The sequence below is a fragment of the Salvelinus fontinalis genome, chromosome 34 (assembly GCF_029448725.1).
Source record: "Salvelinus fontinalis isolate EN_2023a chromosome 34, ASM2944872v1, whole genome shotgun sequence".
Taxonomy (NCBI): domain Eukaryota; kingdom Metazoa; phylum Chordata; class Actinopteri; order Salmoniformes; family Salmonidae; genus Salvelinus; species Salvelinus fontinalis.
In genome coordinates this window covers 27,264,744-27,285,755 of record NC_074698.1, presented here as the reverse complement: position 1 = coordinate 27,285,755, position 21,012 = coordinate 27,264,744, and the positions used below count along the sequence as shown (strand labels likewise).

The following is a 21,012-nucleotide window of genomic DNA, read 5'->3' as shown; positions in this document are numbered from 1 at the left end:
AGTCATCACATGTTCTACCCAGTCAACACAAGTCATCACATGTTCCACCCAGTCAACACAAGTCATCACATGTTCCACCCAGTCAACACAAGTCATCACATGTTCCACCCAGTCAACACAAGTCATCACATGTTCCACCCAGTCAACACAAGTCATCACATGTTCCACCCAGTCAACACAAGTCATCACATGTTCCACCCAGTCAACACAAGTCATCCCATGTTCCACCCAGTCAACACAAGTCATCCCATGTTCCACCCAGTCAACACAAGTCATCCCATGTTCCACCCAGTCAACACAAGTCATCACATGTTCCACCCAGTCAACACAAGTCATCCCATGTTCCACCCAGTCAACACAAGTCATCACATGTTCCACCCAGTCAACACAAGTCATCCCATGTTCTACCCAGTCAACACAAGTCATCACATGTTCCACCCAGGCAACACAAGTCATCCCATGTTCCACCCAGGCAACACAAGTCATCCCATGTTCTACCCAGTCAACACAAGTCATCCCATGTTCTACCCAGTCAACACAAGTCATCCCATGTTCCACCCAGTCAACACAAGTCATCCCATGTTCCACCCAGTCAACACAAGTCATCCCATGTTCCACCCAGTCAACACAAGTCATCCCATGTTCCACCCAGTCAACACAAGTCATCACATGTTCCACCCAGTCAACACAAGTCATCACATGTTCCACCCAGTCAACACAAGTCATCACATGTTCCACCCAGTCAACACAAGTCATCACATGTTCCACCCAGTCAACTCAAGTCATCCCATGTTCTACCCAGTCAACACAAGTCATCCCATGTTCCACCCAGGCAACACAAGTCATCACATGTTCCACCCAGTCAACACAAGTCATCCCATGTTCCACCCAGTCAAAACAAGTCATCCCATGTTCCACCCAGGCAACACAAGTCATCACATGTTCCACCCAGGCAACACAAGTCATCACATGTTCCACCCAGGCAACACAAGTCATCCCATGTTCCACCCAGTCAACACAAGTCATCCCATGTTCCACCCAGGCAACACAAGTCATCACATGTTCCACCCAGTCAACACAAGTCATCACATGTTCCACCCAGGCAACACAAGTCATCACATGTTCCACCCAGGCAACACAAGTCATCACATGTTCCACCCAGGCAACACAAGTCATCACATGTTCCACCCAGGCAACACAAGTCATCCCATGTTCCACCCAGTCAACACAAGTCATCCCATGTTCCACCCAGTCAACACAAGTCATCACATGTTCCACCCAGTCAACACAAGTCATCACATGTTCCACCCAGTTTACACAAGTCATCCCATGTTCCACCCAGTCAACACAAGTCATCCCATGTTCCACCCAGTCAACACAAGTCATCCCATGTTCCACCCAGTCAACACAAGTCATCCCATGTTCCACCCAGTCAACACAAGTCATCCCATGTTCCACCCAGTCAACACAAGTCATCCCATGTTCCACCCAGTCAACACAAGTCATCACATGTTCCACCCAGGCAACACAAGTCATCCCATGTTCCACCCAGTCAACACAAGTCATCACATGTTCCACCCAGTCAACACAAGTCATCACATGTTCCACCCAGGCAACACAAGTCATCCCATGTTCCACCCAGTCAACACAAGTCATCCCATGTTCCACCCAGTCAACACAAGTCATCCCATGTTCCACCCAGTCAACACAAGTCATCACATGTTCCACCCAGTTTACACAAGTCATCCCATGTTCCACCCAGTCAACACAAGTCATCCCATGTTCCACCCAGTCAACACAAGTCATCCCATGTTCCACCCAGTCAACACAAGTCATCACATGTTCCACCCAGTCAACACATGTTCCACCCAGGCAACACAAGTCATCCCATGTTCCACCCAGTCAACACAAGTCATCCCATGTTCCACCCAGTCAACACAAGTCATCACATGTTCCACCCAGTTTACACAAGTCATCCCATGTTCCACCCAGTCAACACAAGTCATCCCATGTTCCACCCAGTCAACACAAGTCATCCCATGTTCCACCCAGTCAACACAAGTCATCACATGTTCCACCCAGTCAACACATGTTCCACCCAGGCAACACAAGTCATCCCATGTTCCACCCAGTCAACACAAGTCATCACATGTTCCACCCAGTCAACACAAGTCATCACATGTTCCACCCAGTCAACACATGTTCCACCCAGGCAACACAAGTCATCCCATGTTCCACCCAGTCAACACAAGTCATCACATGTTCCACCCAGTCAACACAAGTCATCACATGTTCCATCCAGTCAACACAAGTCATCACATGTTCCTTCCACAAGTCATACTGTATGTTAATGGTTGCATTTGACTTGACAGTGTCTAAGGCTGCTGTGCCTGAGTATAAAGTGGAAGCAGGAGACAGAATAATAATATTCACCTGTAGAAGGTCATCACTCAGCACCTCAGTCTTCTCAGCTCTGTGGAGGAAAACACATGAGGTCAAAGGTCAGATAGGCAGACATAATAGGGCTTATTCATTACAGAGAGTTCCAATAGAAGTGTAGAGTGTAGATCAGAAATGTTAGCCTGGTTAAACCAGACTGAACTGTGCGCTCACCAGAAACAATGGTGAGTGCAGTGTTCAGTCTGGTTCAACCAGGCTACAGAAATGCTTCTCTGTTGTAAAGAATAGAGAATGGTGTCAGTTCTATACTTTGCATTTCTACCTGCAACATGGTGGTATTTAAGATATCATATGGTACGGAAAGACCAACTGAGCCCAACTGTAGTGCAGGGCCTGTGTCAGAGTTGTGCCAGATCACACTCTCTCACAGTTTATAACACTCTATTGATTAAAAAAACAATGTAATTCCAGGAGTGACTGAAAGACTTAATAAGTGAACTATTGTGGTACTATAGTGGTGCTGTAAGCCTGCAACTCCACTGCACTTCATTTCAACTTAGCAAGAGTAACGTTGCAGTGAAAAGAGAACAAACAGAGATTGGCGAGTGTATATCTCTCTACCTCTCCATCGCTGAGCCAATACTACGACAGGTAATGAAGACTAACCTGTCTTACTGATTAGGGGCAAGTCATAGGTAACGTTGCACTTTTTTTCTCTAGACAACGGAGCCGGCAGCCCTACAACAACAAAAGAGTTTCTGCTGTACTAAGAGTGGTCTGGGCCTGGGTCGACGAGAGAAATAAAGCTTTCAGGAAACTCACCCTGGACTACCCTGCACAACAAACATCACAAGTAGACATAACTCACTCATACACACTGACACTCCACACCTCTGCCTGTGGCTGTTTCCAGGGAGAGGGCCTGTTAGATCCTCCCCCTGTTAGAACACACACTTCCTGTTTCCTGAATTCCAGCATTTGTTATGGCAACAGCAGGAGGTGAGAGGTCTGTTGATGTCTCAAATATGTAATACCCACCAGTCAGCTAGTATGTTGGAGGAGAGAGAGGAGTGGAGTGGAGAGTTTACTGACATCATTCCAAAACCAAAATGCACTATTCCATACAGCTGTGGTTTCAAAGGTTTTCTTGGCACTGTGACAGACTTATAGCCATTCAAATGTTATTGAGACCCAATAAGCAAAAACTGTTCATCGACGCAATCTAGCCACAAAGAATCAGGTGCAAGAGAAACCCATATTGATCTTCCTGATCCACCTTTTGGGAAACACACCCTACCGATCTTAACACCATCATTCACTGTGGAAAAAAAGAACAGCCAATATTCTCCATAGACCTATCCCTACATCTGTAATAACACACAGTTCCCTTTGATCCAGTGGAGTGGTGGTCCCAGCACTAGATTTTCCCAGCACTTAACAAAAGCCAGACTTAAAGTGGGCTGGGAAGTGAAGTGATCATTAGCTCACCATTTAGAGGGTTCTGATAGTGAAGTGATCATTAGCTCACCATTTAGAGGGTTCTGATAGTGAAGTGATCATTAGCTCGCCATTTAGAGGGTTCTGATAGTGAAGTGATCATTAGCTCACCATTTAGAGGGTTCTGATAGTGAAGTGATCATTAGCTCACCATTTAGAGGGTTCTGATAGTGAAGTGATCATTAGCTCACCATTTAGAGGGTTCTGATAGTAAAGTGATCATTAGCTCACCATTTAGAGGGTTCTGATAGTAAAGTGATCATTAGCTCACCATTTAGAGGGTTCTGATAGTAAAGTGATCATTAGCTCACCATTTAGAGGGTTCTGATAGTAAAGTGATCATTAGCTCACCATTTAGAGGGTTCTGACAGTGAAGTGATCATTAGCTCACCATTTAGAGGGTTCTGATAGTGAAGTGATCATTAGCTCACCATTTAGAGGGTTCTGATAGTGAAGTGATCATTAGCTCACCATTTAGAGGGTTCTGATAGTGAAGTGATCATTAGCTCACCATTTAGAGGGTTCTGATAGTGAAGTGATCATTAGCTCACCATTTAGAGGGTTCTGATACTGCTGAGCCAGTAGGATGGCTACAGAAACTTAGGTCACTCACACGTGTGAAAACTTACACGCACACACACACCATCTTCCCCAGAGGGCACTCTCCTCTTACTGGAGTCTGGGCCAACAACCTACAGTAATGCTCATTGGGATTAATTAACCCCCCTCCCCCCACACACACAGACACACACAAACAAACACATATTACCTAATAATGCTGTAACCCACTGAAATAATACCTTACTATACCCTATACTGCACATTACTGTACCAAGCCCCTGCTTTACTGTAAATGGTACCGCTGGTATACAGTACAACAAATAGAAACTGTGTCTATGATCTATCCCACTGAAAGTAGCAGAATTGTATAAAAGGGATAGTTCAGCGATTTGACGTATTTACATATTTGCTCCCTTACCTTGAAAGCAGTCTATGGACAAGGAGTGACTGAAATCTACACTTTGGTTTGAAGTTAAATCGCTGAACTATCCCTTTAATTGCTGAAGTAAGTTTATAATCAACCAGAAAGACTAGGGATGGATATATCTTAATCTGTAAAGGCCACATAAATCAAGCCCTGATATCATCGAGACCAGACAAATGGCAGGTCAAAGCAGAATATCCACACAGACCATGCAGTAAAGTATCTCGTTACTGAGAAGACATGGTCGTTGGTTGGCCTGGGGAGGTAGGAGGCTATGAGCTGAGAAAGAATCTATAATGAATTAGCATTGATTTGAGCTAGAATAGCTGCATTGAGCTAGCAGGCATTATTCTAAGAATAGGCATCTTGACTGCATTGCTACAGTCAGGACCCTGGGAGAAGAGAGACTAGAACACTGAATAAGAAATGAAACGTATGTAGAAAGATGATCAGACGAATCGACTCAGTCACAACCACCCCATACATCCACTTCTCAGGTCATTCAATTTAGCTTCATGTCAGCTCACCATCTTAATAAGCTCAGTAATGGTTACATATAGACTTGGGTTAGATAGATATATTTTCCTCTTTATTTATCTAATCCACGTATTGAGCCCCACGACTTTGTTACAGAGACTCTCCGTCAAGCTTCTAAACAGGAAACCCCTGCTTTCTGTCTATCAGGTTGGTTATCTATCCATCCAGTCACTGGAACATGTTAGCCAGTGTCTGCTGAAGAGACTCTGTGTCTCTCCAGTGTCTGCTGAAGAGACTCTGTGTCTCTCCAGTGTCTGCTGAAGAGACTCTGTGTCTCTCCAGTGTCTGCTGAAGAGACTCTGTGTCTCTCCAGTGTCTGCTGAAGAGACTCTGTGTCTCTCCAGTGTCTGCTGAAGAGACTCTGTGTCTCTCCAGTGTCTGCTGAAGAGACTCTGAGACTCTCTAAACTGTGGGGTTGTGGGTTTGGTGGTACAGCAGTCATGCACCAGCAAAGACCTAATCAAGCCTATTTATCTCTTGTGGTTCAACAACTCTTTACACTGTAGTCTACATATTTAACAACTCTTTACACTGTGGTCTACATATTCAACAACTCTTTACACTGTAGTCTACATATTCAACAACTTTACACTGTAGTCTACATATTCAACAACTTTACACTGTAGTCTACATATTCAACAACTCTTTACACTGTGGTCTACATATTTAACTCTTTACACTGTGGTCTACATATTTAACAACTCTTTACACTGTAGTCTACATATTCAACAACTTTACACTGTGGTCTACATATTTAACAACTCTTTACACTGTAGTCTACATATTTAACAACTCTTTACACTGTAGTCTACATATTTAACAACTCTTTACACTGTAGTCTACATATTCAACAACTCTTTACACTGTGGTCTACATATTCAACAACTCTTTACACTGTTGTCTACATATTCAACAACTCTTTACACTGTGGTCTACATATTTAACAACTCTTTACACTGTAGTCTACATATTCAACAACTCTTTACACTGTAGTCTACATATTTAACAACTCTTTACACTGTAGTCTACATATTCAACAACTCTTTACACTGTAGTCTACATATTTAACAACTCTTTACACTGTAGTCTACATATTTAACAACTCTTTACACTGTGGTCTACATATTCAACAACTCTTTACACTGTGGTCTACATATTTGGTGATGCAGTACTGTCTCTCAGAGCTGCTATATCTTCAGAGCTAATACATAGCAACAGTGTTACTATTGCAGTCTACTACACATACTTTAAGCTTGGTAACAGAAATTAAGATATGGAGGAAAGGAATGCAAAACAGACTGACCACATTAGCCAGTAACATACTGCTGCAGTTTGACAAGTGTAGGAAATAACTGCTGATGCTCTTATCACTATGCTAACCTGTAACACAAATAGGCTCACCACATACACAGGTAAATATAAACAGACATGCACTGGTGTACACACACACACAAACATAGGCTACCCCCCCCCCCCCCCCCCTCCACACACACACTCACTCACGTGTAGGCCAATCACACGCATACACACAAATATATATTAAATATAAACACATACGAGTGTGCTCAAATACACACACAAAAACACACACTTGTAGGCTACTCACACAAAACACATACACCCCCCTTCACGCAAGCACACACACACACAGTGACCTCCCATTGACTCAGGTCTGCAAACTACATTACAATCTCTGATTTACTGTATCACAGACATGATGAGTATTCCAGCAGTCTTTCACCAGACCATAGGTACAGTGAGGGAGGTGTAATACAGCTTTACCACTCTGGTGAAATAGAAAGACCCTAATTAATTCACTGGAAACAACCGTGGAACACTTTAAAAGTCTTCGCTCGGTATTATGTGAACATATCTACAGTAAAACTAATCAAGCCTGAATGAATACTGGTATACTCATCTATGGGCCGATTGTTTTAACAATCATTTCATACCATGAATTACATTGAGACCCAATCACATATGTCTCTTGGGTACTTAATTCCTAAATTAAACTCATTTTAAGCTGAATTCTTGGTGATTTAACATTCTTTTTATACTCAAAAATAAAATGAATCACTCGCAGGCCGGTTTTGGCCCGCGGGCCGCCTGTTGCCGACCCCGACAGCAATGAACTTCTGGTGTGTTGAGTGTTAAACCCAGAACAGAATGACTAGCTTTATAACTACAGTACCAGAATGACTAGCTTTATAACTACAGTACCAGAATGACTAGCTTTATAAACTACAGTACCAGAACAGAATGACTAGCTTTATAACTACAGTACCAGAACAGAATGACTAGCTTTATAACTACAGTACCAGAATGACTAGCTTTATAACTACAGTACCAGAATGACTAGCTTTATAAACTACAGTACCAGAATGACTAGCTTTATAACTACAGTACCAGAATGACTAGCTTTATAACTACAGTACCAGAATGACTAGCTTTATAAACTACAGTACCAGAATGACTAGCTTTATAAACTACAGTACCAGAATGACTAGCTTTATAACTACAGTACCAGAATGACTAGCTTTATAAACTACAGTACCAGAATGACTAGCTTTATAAACTACAGTACCAGAATGACTAGCTTTATAAACTACAGTACCAGAATGACTAGCTTTATAACTACAGTACCAGAACAGAATGACGAGCTATATAACTACAGTACCAGAATGACTAGCTTTATAAACTACAGTACCAGAACAGAATGACTAGCTATATAAACTACAGTACCAGAATGACTAGCTATATAAACTACAGTACCAGAACAGAATGACTAGCTTTATAACTACAGTACCAGAACAGAATGACTAGCTTTATAACTACAGTACCAGAACAGAATGACTAGCTTTATAACTACAGTACCAGAACAGAATGACTAGCTATATAACTACAGTACCAGAACAGAATGACTAGCTATATAAACTACAGTACCAGAATGACTAGCTATATAAACTACAGTACCAGAACAGAATGACTAGCTTTATAACTACAGTACCAGAACAGAATGACTAGCTATATAAACTACAGTACCAGAACAGAATGACTAGCTTTATAACTACAGTACCAGAACAGAATGACGAGCTATATAAACTACAGTACCAGAACAGAATGACTAGCTATATAAACTACAGTACCAGAACAGAATGACTAGCTATATAAACTACAGTACCAGAACAGAATGACTAGCTTTATAACTACAGTACCAGAACAGAATGACTAGCTTTATAACTACAGTACCAGAACAGAATGACTAGCTATATAACTACAGTACCAGAATGACTAGCTTTATAACTACAGTACCAGAACAGAATGACTAGCTATATAACTACAGTACCAGAATGACTAGCTTTATAAACTACAGTACCAGAATGACTAGCTTTATAACTACAGTACCAGAATGACTAGCTTTATAACTACAGTACCAGAATGACTAGCTTTATAAACTACAGTACCAGAATGACTAGCTTTATAAACTACAGTACCAGAATGACTAGCTTTATAAACTACAGTACCAGAATGACTAGCTTTATAACTACAGTACCAGAACAGAATGACTAGCTTTATAACTACAGTACCAGAATGACTAGCTTTATAAACTACAGTACCAGAATGACTAGCTTTATAACTACAGTACCAGAATGACTAGCTTTATAAACTACAGTACCAGAATGACTAGCTTTATAAACTACAGTACCAGAATGACTAGCTTTATAAACTACAGTACCAGAATGACTAGCTTTATAAACTACAGTACCAGAACAGAATGACTAGCTATATAAACTACAGTACCAGAACAGAATGACGAGCTATATAAACTACAGTACCAGAACAGAATGACTAGCTATAAAAACTACAGTACCAGAACAGAATGACGAGCTATATATCTACAGTACCAGAACAGAATGACTAGCTATATAAACTACAGTACCAGAACAGAATGACGAGCTATATAAACTACAGTACCAGAACAGCATGACTAGCTATATATCTACAGTACCAGAACAGAATGACTAGCTATATAAACTACAGTACCAGAACAGAATGACTAGCTATATAAACTACAGTACCAGAACAGAATGACTAGCTTTATATCTACAGTACCATAACAGAATGACGAGCTATATAAACTACAGTACCAGAACAGAATGACGAGCTATATAAACTACAGTACCAGAACAGAATGACGAGCTATATAAACTACAGTACCAGAATGACGAGCTATATAAACTACAGTACCAGAACGACGAGCTATATAAACTACAGTACCAGAACAGAATGACTAGCTATATAAACTACAGTACCAGAACAGAATGACTAGCTATATAAACTACAGTACCAGAACAGAATGACGAGCTATATAAACTACAGTACCAGAACAGAATGACTAGCTATATAAACTACAGTACCAGAACAGAATGACGAGCTATATATCTACAGTAACAGAACAGAATGACTAGCTATATAAACTACAGTACCAGAACAGAATGACTAGCTATATAAACTACAGTACCAGAACAGAATGACTAGCTATATAAACTACAGTACCAGAACAGAATGACTAGCTATATATCTACAGTACCAGAACAGAATGACTAGCTATATAAACTACAGTACCAGAACAGAATTACTAGCTATATAAACTACAGTACCAGAACAGAATGACTAGCTATATAAACTACAGTACCAGAACAGAATGACTAGCTATATATCTACAGTACCAGAACAGAATGACTAGCTATATAAACTACAGTACCAGAACAGAATGACTAGCTATATAAACTACAGTACCAGAACAGAATGACGAGCTATATATCTACAGTACCAGAACAGAATGACTAGCTATATAAACTACAGTACCAGAACAGAATGACTAGCTATATAAACTACAGTACCAGAACAGAATGACTAGCTATATAAACTACAGTACCAGAACAGAATGACTAGCTATATAAACTACAGTACCAGAACAGAATGACTAGCTATATAAACTACAGTACCAGAACAGAATGACTAGCTATATAAACTACAGTACCAGAACAGAATGACTAGCTATATAAACTACAGTACCAGAACAGAATGTCTAGCCTCTCTTGTAAGGCTTATTGCACTACTATGAAGACACAGGGTTGGAAGTGAGTCTACAGTATAAATCATTATACAACCGGTGGGTCTAATCCGGGATGCTGATTGGATAAAACCGCATTCCGGCAGGTGTCTATTCCACAAATTACCATCGAATAAACTATGACGTTGAAATGCTCATTTACTCTGTTCCATCGTCAGCCCAGCCAGGCACTTTATAAACTTGATTTCCATTATAAAAAGCATCTAGATATTATCTCACATTTCTTTTAGACTAGCATTTAGTTTTCAACAGCGGAGATTTGTATCAACCTTGCTGTCTCTCTCTCCGACATTTGCAACATTATTTCAATTTTGAAATTTGATCTCCAGCTGTCCCATAGTAATGAACGTGTCGGAAGTCGGGACGAGACAGACAGGCAGACAGCTTTCCTCAGCCAGTCGAAATTATGAATCAGCTGGCATAATTTCTATGGCTATATACAAAGAAATGTCAAAAGGATACAGGTGAACAGACTAAATGCACCTAGTTTGCGATTGTGTTAGCTGTGTTGTTGGCTAGCTGCTCTGAACATCAGTGTCCTGATGAGAGAGCACATTTTCTATGCCAGGCGAAATCGTGTATCAAATCAAATTTCATCTGTCACATGCGCCGAATACAACAGGTGTTGACCTTACCGTGAAATGCTTACTTACAAGCACTTAACCAACAATGCAGTTCAAGAAATAGAGTTAAGAAAATATTTACTAAATAAACTAAAGTAAAAAATGTAATTAAAAGTTACAGAAAAAAAATAACAATACCAAGGATATATAAAGAGGGTACCGGTACCGAGTCAACGTGTGGGGGTACAGGTTAGTCAAGGTCATTTTAATTTATTCCAGAGGATGTACTACTGGAGGATATAGTGTGCAGTACTTATGCTCCATAGACTATCCTAATGGGATAATACTGTTGCTCAGTGGACATCAGCAGAGACTGAGGGACAACAGTGGTGTTAACTCAGTGGACATCAGCAGAGACTGAGGGACAACAGTGGTGTTAGCTCAGTGGACATCAGCAGAGACTGAGGGACAACAGTGGTGTTAGCTCAGTGGACATCAGCAGAGACTGAGGGACAACAGTGGTGTTAACTCAGTGGACATCAGCAGACTGAGGGACAACAGTGGTGTTAGCTCAGTGGACATCAGCAGACTGAGGGACAACAGTGGTGTTAGCTCAGTGGACATCAGCAGACTGAGGGACAACAGTGGTGTTAGCTCAGTGGACATCAGCAGAGACTGAGGGACAACAGTGGTGTTAACTCAGTGGACATCAGCAGAGACTGAGGGACAACAGTGGTGTTAGCTCAGTGGACATCAGCAGAGACTGAGGGACAACAGTGGTGTTAGCTCAGTGGACATCAGCAGACTGAGGGACAACAGTGTTGTTAGCTCAGTGGACATCAGCAGAGACTGAGGGACAACAGTGGTGTTAGTCTCTGCTGATGTCCACTGAGCTGAGGGACAACAGTGGTGTTAGCTCAGTGGACATCAGCAGAGACTTAGGGACACCAGTGGTGTTGAGAGCCTGAGGGCAACCCCTGTAGGGTCAGAGGGACAACAGTGGTGTTGAGCGCCTGAGGGTAACCCCTGTAGGGTCAGAGGGACAACAGTGGTGTTAGCTCAGTGGACATCAGCAGAGACTTAGGGACAACAGTGGTGTTGAGAGCCTGAGGGCAACCCCTGTAGGGTCAGAGGGACAACAGTGGTGTTGAGCGCCTGAGGGCAACCCCTGTAGGGTCAGAGGGACAACAGTGGTGTTGAGCGCCTGAGGGCAACCCCTGTAGGGTCAGAGGGACAACAGTGGTGTTGAGCGCCTGAGGGCAACCCCTGTAGGGTCAGAGGGACAACAGTGGTGTTGAGCGCCTGAGGGCAACCCCTGTAGGGTCAGAGGGACAACAGTGGTGTTGAGCGCCTGAGGGCAACCCCTGTAGGGTCAGAGGGACAACAGTGGTGTTGAGCGCCTGAGGGCAACCCCTGTAGGGTCAGAGGGACAACAGTGGTGTTGAGCGCCTGAGGGCAACCCCTGTAGGGTCAGAGGGACAACAGTGGTGTTGAGCGCCTGAGGGCAACCCCTGTAGGGTCAGAGGGACAACAGTGGTGTTGAGCGCCTGAGGGCAACCCCTGTAGGGTCAGAGGGACAACAGTGGTGTTGAGCGCCTGAGGGCAACCCCTGTAGGGTCAGAGGGACAACAGTGGTGTTGAGCGCCTGAGGGCAACCCCTGTAGGGTCAGAGGGACAACAGTGGTGTTGAGCGCCTGAGGGCAACCCCTGTAGGGTCAGAGGGACAACAGTGGTGTTGAGCGCCTGAGGGCAACCCCTGTAGGGTCAGAGGGACAACAGTGGTGTTGAGCGCCTGAGGGCAACCCCTGTAGGGTCAGAGGGACAACAGTGGTGTTGAGCGCCTGAGGGCAACCCCTGTAGGGTCAGAGGGACAACAGTGGTGTTGAGCGCCTGAGGGCAACCCCTGTAGGGTCAGAAGGACAACAGTGGTGTTGAGCGCCTGAGGGCAACCCCTGTAGGGTCAGAAGGACAACAGTGGTGTTGAGCGCCTGAGGGCAACCCCTGTAGGGTCAGAGGGAGAGGGGGCACAGTGAGGAAGCAGTGTGGGATGGGGGCTGCACAGTGCCTGGTTGGATGGATGGGGATTCCCCCTTTACATGGGAGTTGGCTATAAACATATAACAGTCAGTGTTTTTCCATCATAGCACACTAGCTATATTCAAATCAAATACATTTTTATTGGTCACATACACATGGTTAGCAGATGTTAATGAGTGTAGCAAAATGCTTGTGCTTCTAGTTCTGACAGTGCAGTAATATCTAACAATTCCACAACTACCTAATACATACAAATCTAAGTAAAGGAATGGACTAAGAATATACGTATAAATATATGGATGAGCAATGGCAGAGCGGCATAGGCAAGATGCAATAGATGGTATAAAATGCAGTATATACATTTGAGATGAGTAATGCAAGATACGTAAACATTATTAAAGTGGCATTATTAAAGTGACTAGTGATCAATTTATTAAAGTGGCCAATGATTTCAAGTCTGTATGTAGGCAGTTAGTGATGGCTGTTTAACAATCTGTTTTCAGTCTCTCGGTCCCAGCTTTGATGAACCTGTACTGACCCCGCCTTCTGGATGGTAGCGGGGTGAACAGGCAGTGGCTCGGGTGGTTGTTGTCCTTGATGATCTTTTTGGCCTTCCTGTGACATCGGATGGTGTAGGTGTCCTGGAGGGAAGGTAGTTTGCCCCCGGTGATGCGTTGTGCAGACCGCACCACCCTCTGGAGAGCCTTACGGTTGTGGGCTGTGCAGTTGCCGTACCAGGCGGTGATACAGCCCGACAGGATGCTCTCAATTGTGCATCTGTAAAAGTTTGTGAGGGTTTGGGTGACAAGCCACATTTCTTTAGCCTCCTGAGGTTGAAGAGGCGCTGTTGCGGCTAATCAAGCCCACTACTGTTGTGTTGTCTGCAAACTTGATGATTGAGTTGTAGGTGTGCATGGCCACACAGTCATTGGTGAACAGCGAGTACAGGGTACAGGAGGGGGCTGAGCACGCACCCTTGTGGGGCCCCAGTGCTGAGGATCAGCGAAGTGGAGACGTTGTTTCCTACCTTCCCCATCTGGGGGCGGCCCGTCAGGAAGTCCAGAACCCAATTGCACAGAGCGGGGTTGTCCACAATACACTAATTACATCATGGTTAGACCACCATTTGGTTAGACCACTAGTTAGACCACCATTTGGTTAGACCACTAGTTAGACCACCATTTGGTTAGACCACTAGTTAGACCACCATTTGGTTAGACCACTAGTTAGACCACCATTTGGTTAGACCACTAGTTAGACCACCATTTGGTTAGACCACTAGTTAGACCACCATTTTGACTTTCGTCCCACAGCACGTGTAGGCCTAACAAATCAATCCTTGTAGGACGCATGTAGCCTACCATTAAGAAGTTAACATTTGTCAGGCAAACTATTCAGACATCATATCCACATCAGGTTGTGACTATAAGCTTTTTGATTACACATTCATGTATTCATTATAAAAGTTATTCATTGTAAAAGTTCTTATGTTAGGCATATCTTTCTTATATTATCACATTTAATTGGTATCAACCCATTCTTGAGCACTCATATGTGGCCCAACACTTCTGACACAGCCCACTGAGATGAGATACAACTCACAGAGGCTGGCTATAGTCAGGAGAACGATTTGTGATAGGGAGATATGTATCATAACATGGTTAGTGACAGTTTGGTCATGCCATCACAATTACAACTGCCAACCTGTCTCAGCGGCTACACTGTAACTAAAAAGTTACAATGTAACTACAATGTAGCCTAACTACAATGTAACACTACCGACAAAATAAATAACAGCAATGAATGCAACCCTGCAAAAGAAAATGCAGCCTGAGTCACTAAATAATAGTAGGCTACACTTTTATTTATCCAAAATACTTTTCCTACCTTCCAACTGTTTGGTTGGCGAGCTGTTTCATGCGATTAAACTGTTTCTTCATGTTTGCGTCCTTGCTCCACCGTATCCAACAAGTTTCAAAAAGTTGCAAGGCCCCCTCTTTGATCCTTTTAGAAATCAAGTCCAAAAGTTGATCTAGGTCGCTGCCATTGTATTTCTGAAAATGTTACGTTGACTCTGCTGCTCGACGCTGAATAGGTGTTGTTGGAGCGTTCTAATAAGAATCGATTGTCATTCCCAGCAATGTTTTTTCCTCTTACAAAGCTAATAGGCAATTACAGGACACAGCCCCGTTCAGTTTTCGCTCTTTCCATTTTCACTTTGTGGGCTACTCCTATAACCCAAACGCTGTGCTGAACAGTGGTGTGTAAAAGGAGGAAGTGCAATTCACTTCCCTACTGTAGGCTAGCCGACATGGCCCGCTAGTGAGTGACATGTGATACCTTGGTAAAACAACCCTGTCGAAGTGACACACTTATAATGGGCAATTATGAGTACGAAATAAAACGGCCAAAACAGTGTGTAAAGCGACTGGTTTGAGATGCATTAATGGCTTTCTAACTGTCACGCGGTTTACTATAGGTTTAAAAGGGCTTATCCGCCTATGTGATTCAACAGCAGCACATAATAGGCGTACAATACCTTAGCTACAGTAGGGGTCAGTGAAACTATTTCTCTATAGACATTTTTGCTTTTTGAAATTGGTAATGCCATTATGTCCACCCAGGGATGTGCTCAACATGATGAAAACAATGTTGTTTCTAATCAGTGACAAGGCAGTCAGGCTTACAAAATCATACTCAAGTCATTAAATAAAGAGCACTAAGGCCATACAATATGTTATTACAATGTTCTTATAATGATTTTAAAATGTTATGTTACAACAAATGTATTATTACAATGCAGTGATATGAATGCCACATGATGACTGAACTTTAATTACTGTTAATAGTATGTATGTATAAGTCTAACAGATCCCTTGATGTGAACTTCATGAGGTGTTTCATATGGCCATGGATGGAATCAATGGAAATTGCCACCAGTCATTCATCAATTGTATGGATTGAGGTAGGTATGGTGAGCTGGTACTAGATCTATGCTTGGGGGGTCATACCTGGAGCCTTCAATGTCTGCTGTCATTTCCAGTGTTCTGCTGCTCCCTTGTGGCTATTTGTATGACATGCATAACATGCCCTCACAGAATGAGAGTGTTGAATGTGCATGTCTTCATTGACTTTGACAAGAAACATAGCACGCCCATATGCATACATTTGTATTTTAAAAGCATTGCAATATACAGAAAATGATATGAATCATGTATTTCCACATTGTGGGGGACTTAGCCCCTTAGGACACTGTCACTAGCCAGCCACCACCAGGTACTCAACCCTGCACCTTAGAGCTGCCCTATACTCGTAGAGTCATTGAACACTGGTCACTTTAATAATGTTTACATACTCTTTTGCCCTTTATATATATATATATATATATATATATATATATATATATATATATATATATATATATATATATATTCTGTATTCTAGTCAAGGCTCATCCTATATAACTACTGCTGCACACACCTTTTCTATTCAGATACTGTCCATACTGTCTAGTCACACCAACTATTTGTATATATATATATATTCTGTATTCTAGTCAAGGCTCATCCTATATAACTACTGCTGCACACACCTTTTCTATTCATATACTGTCCATACTGTCTAGTCACACCAACTATTTGTATTCCGGACTCTCATTGCTCGCTCTGATATTTCTAAATATCTTGTTTTCCTCCTTCTTTTTCCTTTTTAGATTATATTAGTTATTTTTTTATACTTTTAAAAAGTATTATTATTATATATTTTATTGTTAGTTATTACTGCACTGCTGGAGCTAGGAACAGAAGAATTTCGCTGCACCCACGATAACATCTGCAAATCTGTGTATGCGACCAATACATTTTGATTTGATTTAATGATTTATATTTTTAAATAAGCTGTCAATCAACAGAACCTGACCTCTCAACAAAACAACATCTGGAAGGGCATAACAAATCAAATCAAATCAAAGTTTATTTGTCACATGCGCCGAATACAACATATGTAGACCTTACTGTGAAATGCTTACTTACAAGCCCTTTACCAACAGTGGTCATTTGATTCATTGTTCAGCAGTCTTATGGCTTGGGGCTAGGAGCTGTTAAGGAGCCTTTTGGTCCTAGACTTGGCGCTCTGGTACCGCTTGCTGTGCGGTAGCAGAAAAAACTGTCTATGACTTGGTGTCTATGAGTCTCTGACAATCTTTTGGGCTTTCCTCTGACACCACCTAGTATATAGGTCCTGGATGGCAAGAAGCTTGGCCCCAGTGATGTACTGGGCCGTACGCACTACTTTCTGTAGTGCCTTACTGTCAGATGCCGAGCATTTGCCATACCAGGCGTTGATGCAACCGGTCAGGATGCTCTTGATGGTGCAGCTGTAGAACTTTTTGAGGATCTGGGGACCCATGACAAATCTTTTCAGTCTCCTGAGGAGGAAAATATGTTGTTGTGCCCTCTTAACGACTGTCTTGGTGTGTTTAGACCATGATAGTTCATTGGTAATGTGGACACCAAGGAACTTGAAACTCTCGACCCGCTCCACTACGGCCCCGTCGATGTTAATGGGGGCCTGTTCGGCCAGCCTTTTCCTGTAGTCCACGATCAGAGCCTTTGTCTTGCTCACATTGAGGGAGAGGTTTTTGTCCTGGCACCACACTACCAGATCTCTGACTTCCTCCCTATAGGCTGTCTCATCGTTGTCGGTGATCAGGCCTACCACTGTTGTGTCGTCAGCAAACTTAATGATGGTGTTGGAGTCGTGTTTGGCCACACTGTTGTGGGTGAACAGGGAGTACAGGAGGGGACTAAGTACACAGCCCTGAGTGGCCCCAGTGTTGAGGATCAGCGTGGCAGATGTGTTGTTGCCTACCCTTACCACCTGGGGGCAGCCCTTCATGAAGTCCAGGATCCAGTTGCAGAGGGAGGTGTTTAGTCTCAGGGTCCTTACCTTGTGGTAACAGCCATCATTCTATTGATATACCAAAAACTCTTTAACTCTTACATTTGTATTACATGATCTATTAAATACTTTAATTGTCTTATTAAATTGACTTCAACTCTGTTAGTTGTCGGTAATCTGCCACTGTGGCCGTGGTCACTGAGTTCAGGTCCATTTTGACGTTCAAGGTATTTCTTATAACTGACCCTATGTGGTCCTCCCCCCACTCCTCTCTTCATGATGTGGAGTGGGGGTGTGGTGTATCTCATCCACAACCTAATCTAGTAAAACAACCTACAGATTGAAACGGCCAGCACAGATAATCCACTGACAGTCCATCATCTATTTCATTTGCATTCCCTTTCAAGATTGTTTGAACAAAATTAGGTGTGTAATTGTCTGGTTTAGTCTGACACATGATTGCTGTTTTTGCCTCAGCTCTATAATTAGATGGTCATTTGATGTGTAAGTCTAGGCCTACTTGGCTGATGAAATAAATTTAGAAAACAGAAACAGTAGTTTAGGTTGATGCATAAAAAACAATGAACAGTTCAGTCAATGAAGAGGGTGGTTCGCACATAAGACAAACTGGTAAATATGATGTGGTACTTGGCTCTAATAAAGAGGGTATAGCCTACTAAAAGGTCTAGTCTAAGACTACAGAACAGAGCGCCACCCTTTGGTGGTGGTGAAGGACAGGCACAGTTGGCTTCTTGGTCTTCTAGGCAACCGTCGGTCTACTTCAGATTGACGAAAAATACCTAGAAATGTCCAGAGAAATACAAAACATCACTCTTCTTTACTGTTTGGATATGGATTTTCATTAGCTTAATTACGTGATAACGCCATAATAACAGAGCTAGACTATTCATTTCCAATGGAGCCCAAAGTGCCAGTTAACTATCAACGTTCCCCTGTCAGACAGGCTCGTGGTGTTTCTGAGCAGGGGTCCTGTCCAAGTGGTGGGGCTCTTCAGCCTTATAGTAGTCGATAAGTACTGTTACTAAACAAGAGGCACACTCCACAGGTGTAGCTCGGGTAAAGCTATAGCAACCACATTTTTATCAGCCAACTTACCTGTCAACTTTATTAAAGACTAACTGTCAGATAAATCAATGAAACCGGTCATTTAAGTATGAATCAGAAAATTCAACTCTGGTTCAAAAAGTGAAGAGTTTGAAGGTATTTACTTATTTGTAATGGAATGTCTTCCTTCAATGGGATAGTTTATTTTAAAAGGGATAGTTCAGCGATGTTACATAATGATATTTGTTTACATACCTTGAAAGTAGTCTAGAGACAAAAAATGCTAAATGCTATGGGGAAAATGCTAATTAGCAGTAATACGCAGCATTCTAAAAAGTATGTTTTATTCTCGACGACTTCTATTCCGTTGCTACTACTGTTATGTAATTGGCAATTAGTTTTAGTTGCAGACATTGTCTTACGTCAGATGGCATCACTCCCACACGACGATTGGCACTCAACCCATCAGTGCAGGCAGAATTGACACACTATCTGACGTAAGACACTGAGTTTCAGGTGGAAATGTTACATATTGGCTCAATGTTAAATGGTCTAATCGTTCGACATTGATAATAACCTCGTTATTTATTTGTCTTCTGATACTTGTATGTATTTCTGTCTTGGTGGGGGAGTAGTTTATTGAGTTTGATTATGAAATATGTCATCTTAGGCACAAATATTTCACTACCTTGGAGAGTGAATTTCAAGTTTCTACATATAGTGCTAAATGGAGGAGATGGGGAATTGATTCCAAAATTCTGAGGTTGGTAATTATTTGGACTGGCTCACTGTCCATACATACACTGCTTTCAAGGAAAGGAAAGAAATGTCTAAATATATAAAATTGCTGAACTACCCCTTTAAGTTTGACTGCTATGTTAGAATATCTTGAATGAATACATTTGTTTTTTGAGTTTTTGAAATGGATCTTTGAAGACGTGCCCACAGTTTCATAGAAATTTGGTTGAAAAATGTGACTTTTAAATGATATTTTTTTTTTAATTAAAGCTGTTTCCATTCTTACAGTCTTATTGAAGGACAAAATGTACTTCAGGAATGAAAAGACTCCTCAGACTCAAGTCACATTCTTGATGTGTGGTGGAAAACATTCATCCTAACACTTGAAATTCACCCTTCTAGGAAGTGAAATATTTGTGCCTAAGATTCCATGTTTCGTCATTACATTCAATACACTAAAACTCCCCCACCAAGACGGAAAGACAAACAAGTAGCAGGAAAGATCAACAAGTTATGAGGTTAATATCAATGTCAAATGATTAGACCATTTAGACCAACACTAAATCCATTGTTTTGGTCCTTGCTGTTTCCCAGAAAATTATGTTTCTCACCTGACCTTTATTTTATCAAGGCATAATATTATAATTTATGTTATGTGGTGGTATAATTTAGAGGTTTATATTTTCTGACCTTGTATTCAAAAGTAGGATGAACATTATTTGATGGCATATGAATAGGGCCAGGAGTTTTTCCTAACCCGGTGACATGACCAGGAAAACCTCCAGATTCTATTTATACGTAAGGTGGTCAGGAAAACTCATAGCTCTATATGAAACCTATAACCTAAAAGTACAGTGTCTTGCGAAAGTATTCACCCCCCTTGGCATTGTTCCTATTTTGTTGCCTTACAACCTGTAATTAAAATAGATTTGGGTGGGGGGGGGGGGGGGGGTTGTATCATTTGATTTACACAACAACTACCACTTTGAAGATGCATAATATTTTTTCTTGTGAAACAAACCATAAATAAGACAACAAAAAAAGAAAACTTGAGCGTGCATAACTATTTACCCCCCCAAAGTCAATACTTTGTAGAGTCACCATTTGCAGCAATTACAGCTGCAAGTATCTTGGGGTATGTCTCTATAAGCTTG

General features: G+C 41.9%; 1 protein-coding gene across 4 annotated transcripts in view; it reads right to left on the bottom strand.

The window, feature by feature from the left end:
* The window catches only part of LOC129833649 (rho GTPase-activating protein 17-like), a 55,065-nt gene extending 39,595 nt beyond the window's left edge, over window positions 1–15,470 (bottom strand). For 2 of the 4 annotated variants that reach the window (XM_055898359.1, XM_055898360.1), the window contains exons 1-2: window positions 15,044–15,469; window positions 2,434–2,473 (exon numbers count right to left, since the gene is read on the bottom strand). In XM_055898359.1, the coding sequence (XP_055754334.1) occupies window positions 2,434–2,473; window positions 15,044–15,096 (93 nt within the window). In that variant the 5' untranslated portion in view covers window positions 15,097–15,469. Of the gene's footprint in view, window positions 1–2,433; window positions 2,474–15,043 lie in introns of all 4 variants that reach the window. The other 2 variants (XM_055898361.1, XM_055898362.1) reach the window with 2 other exon arrangements.
* Between the last annotated feature and the right edge of the window lie 5,542 nt (window positions 15,471–21,012).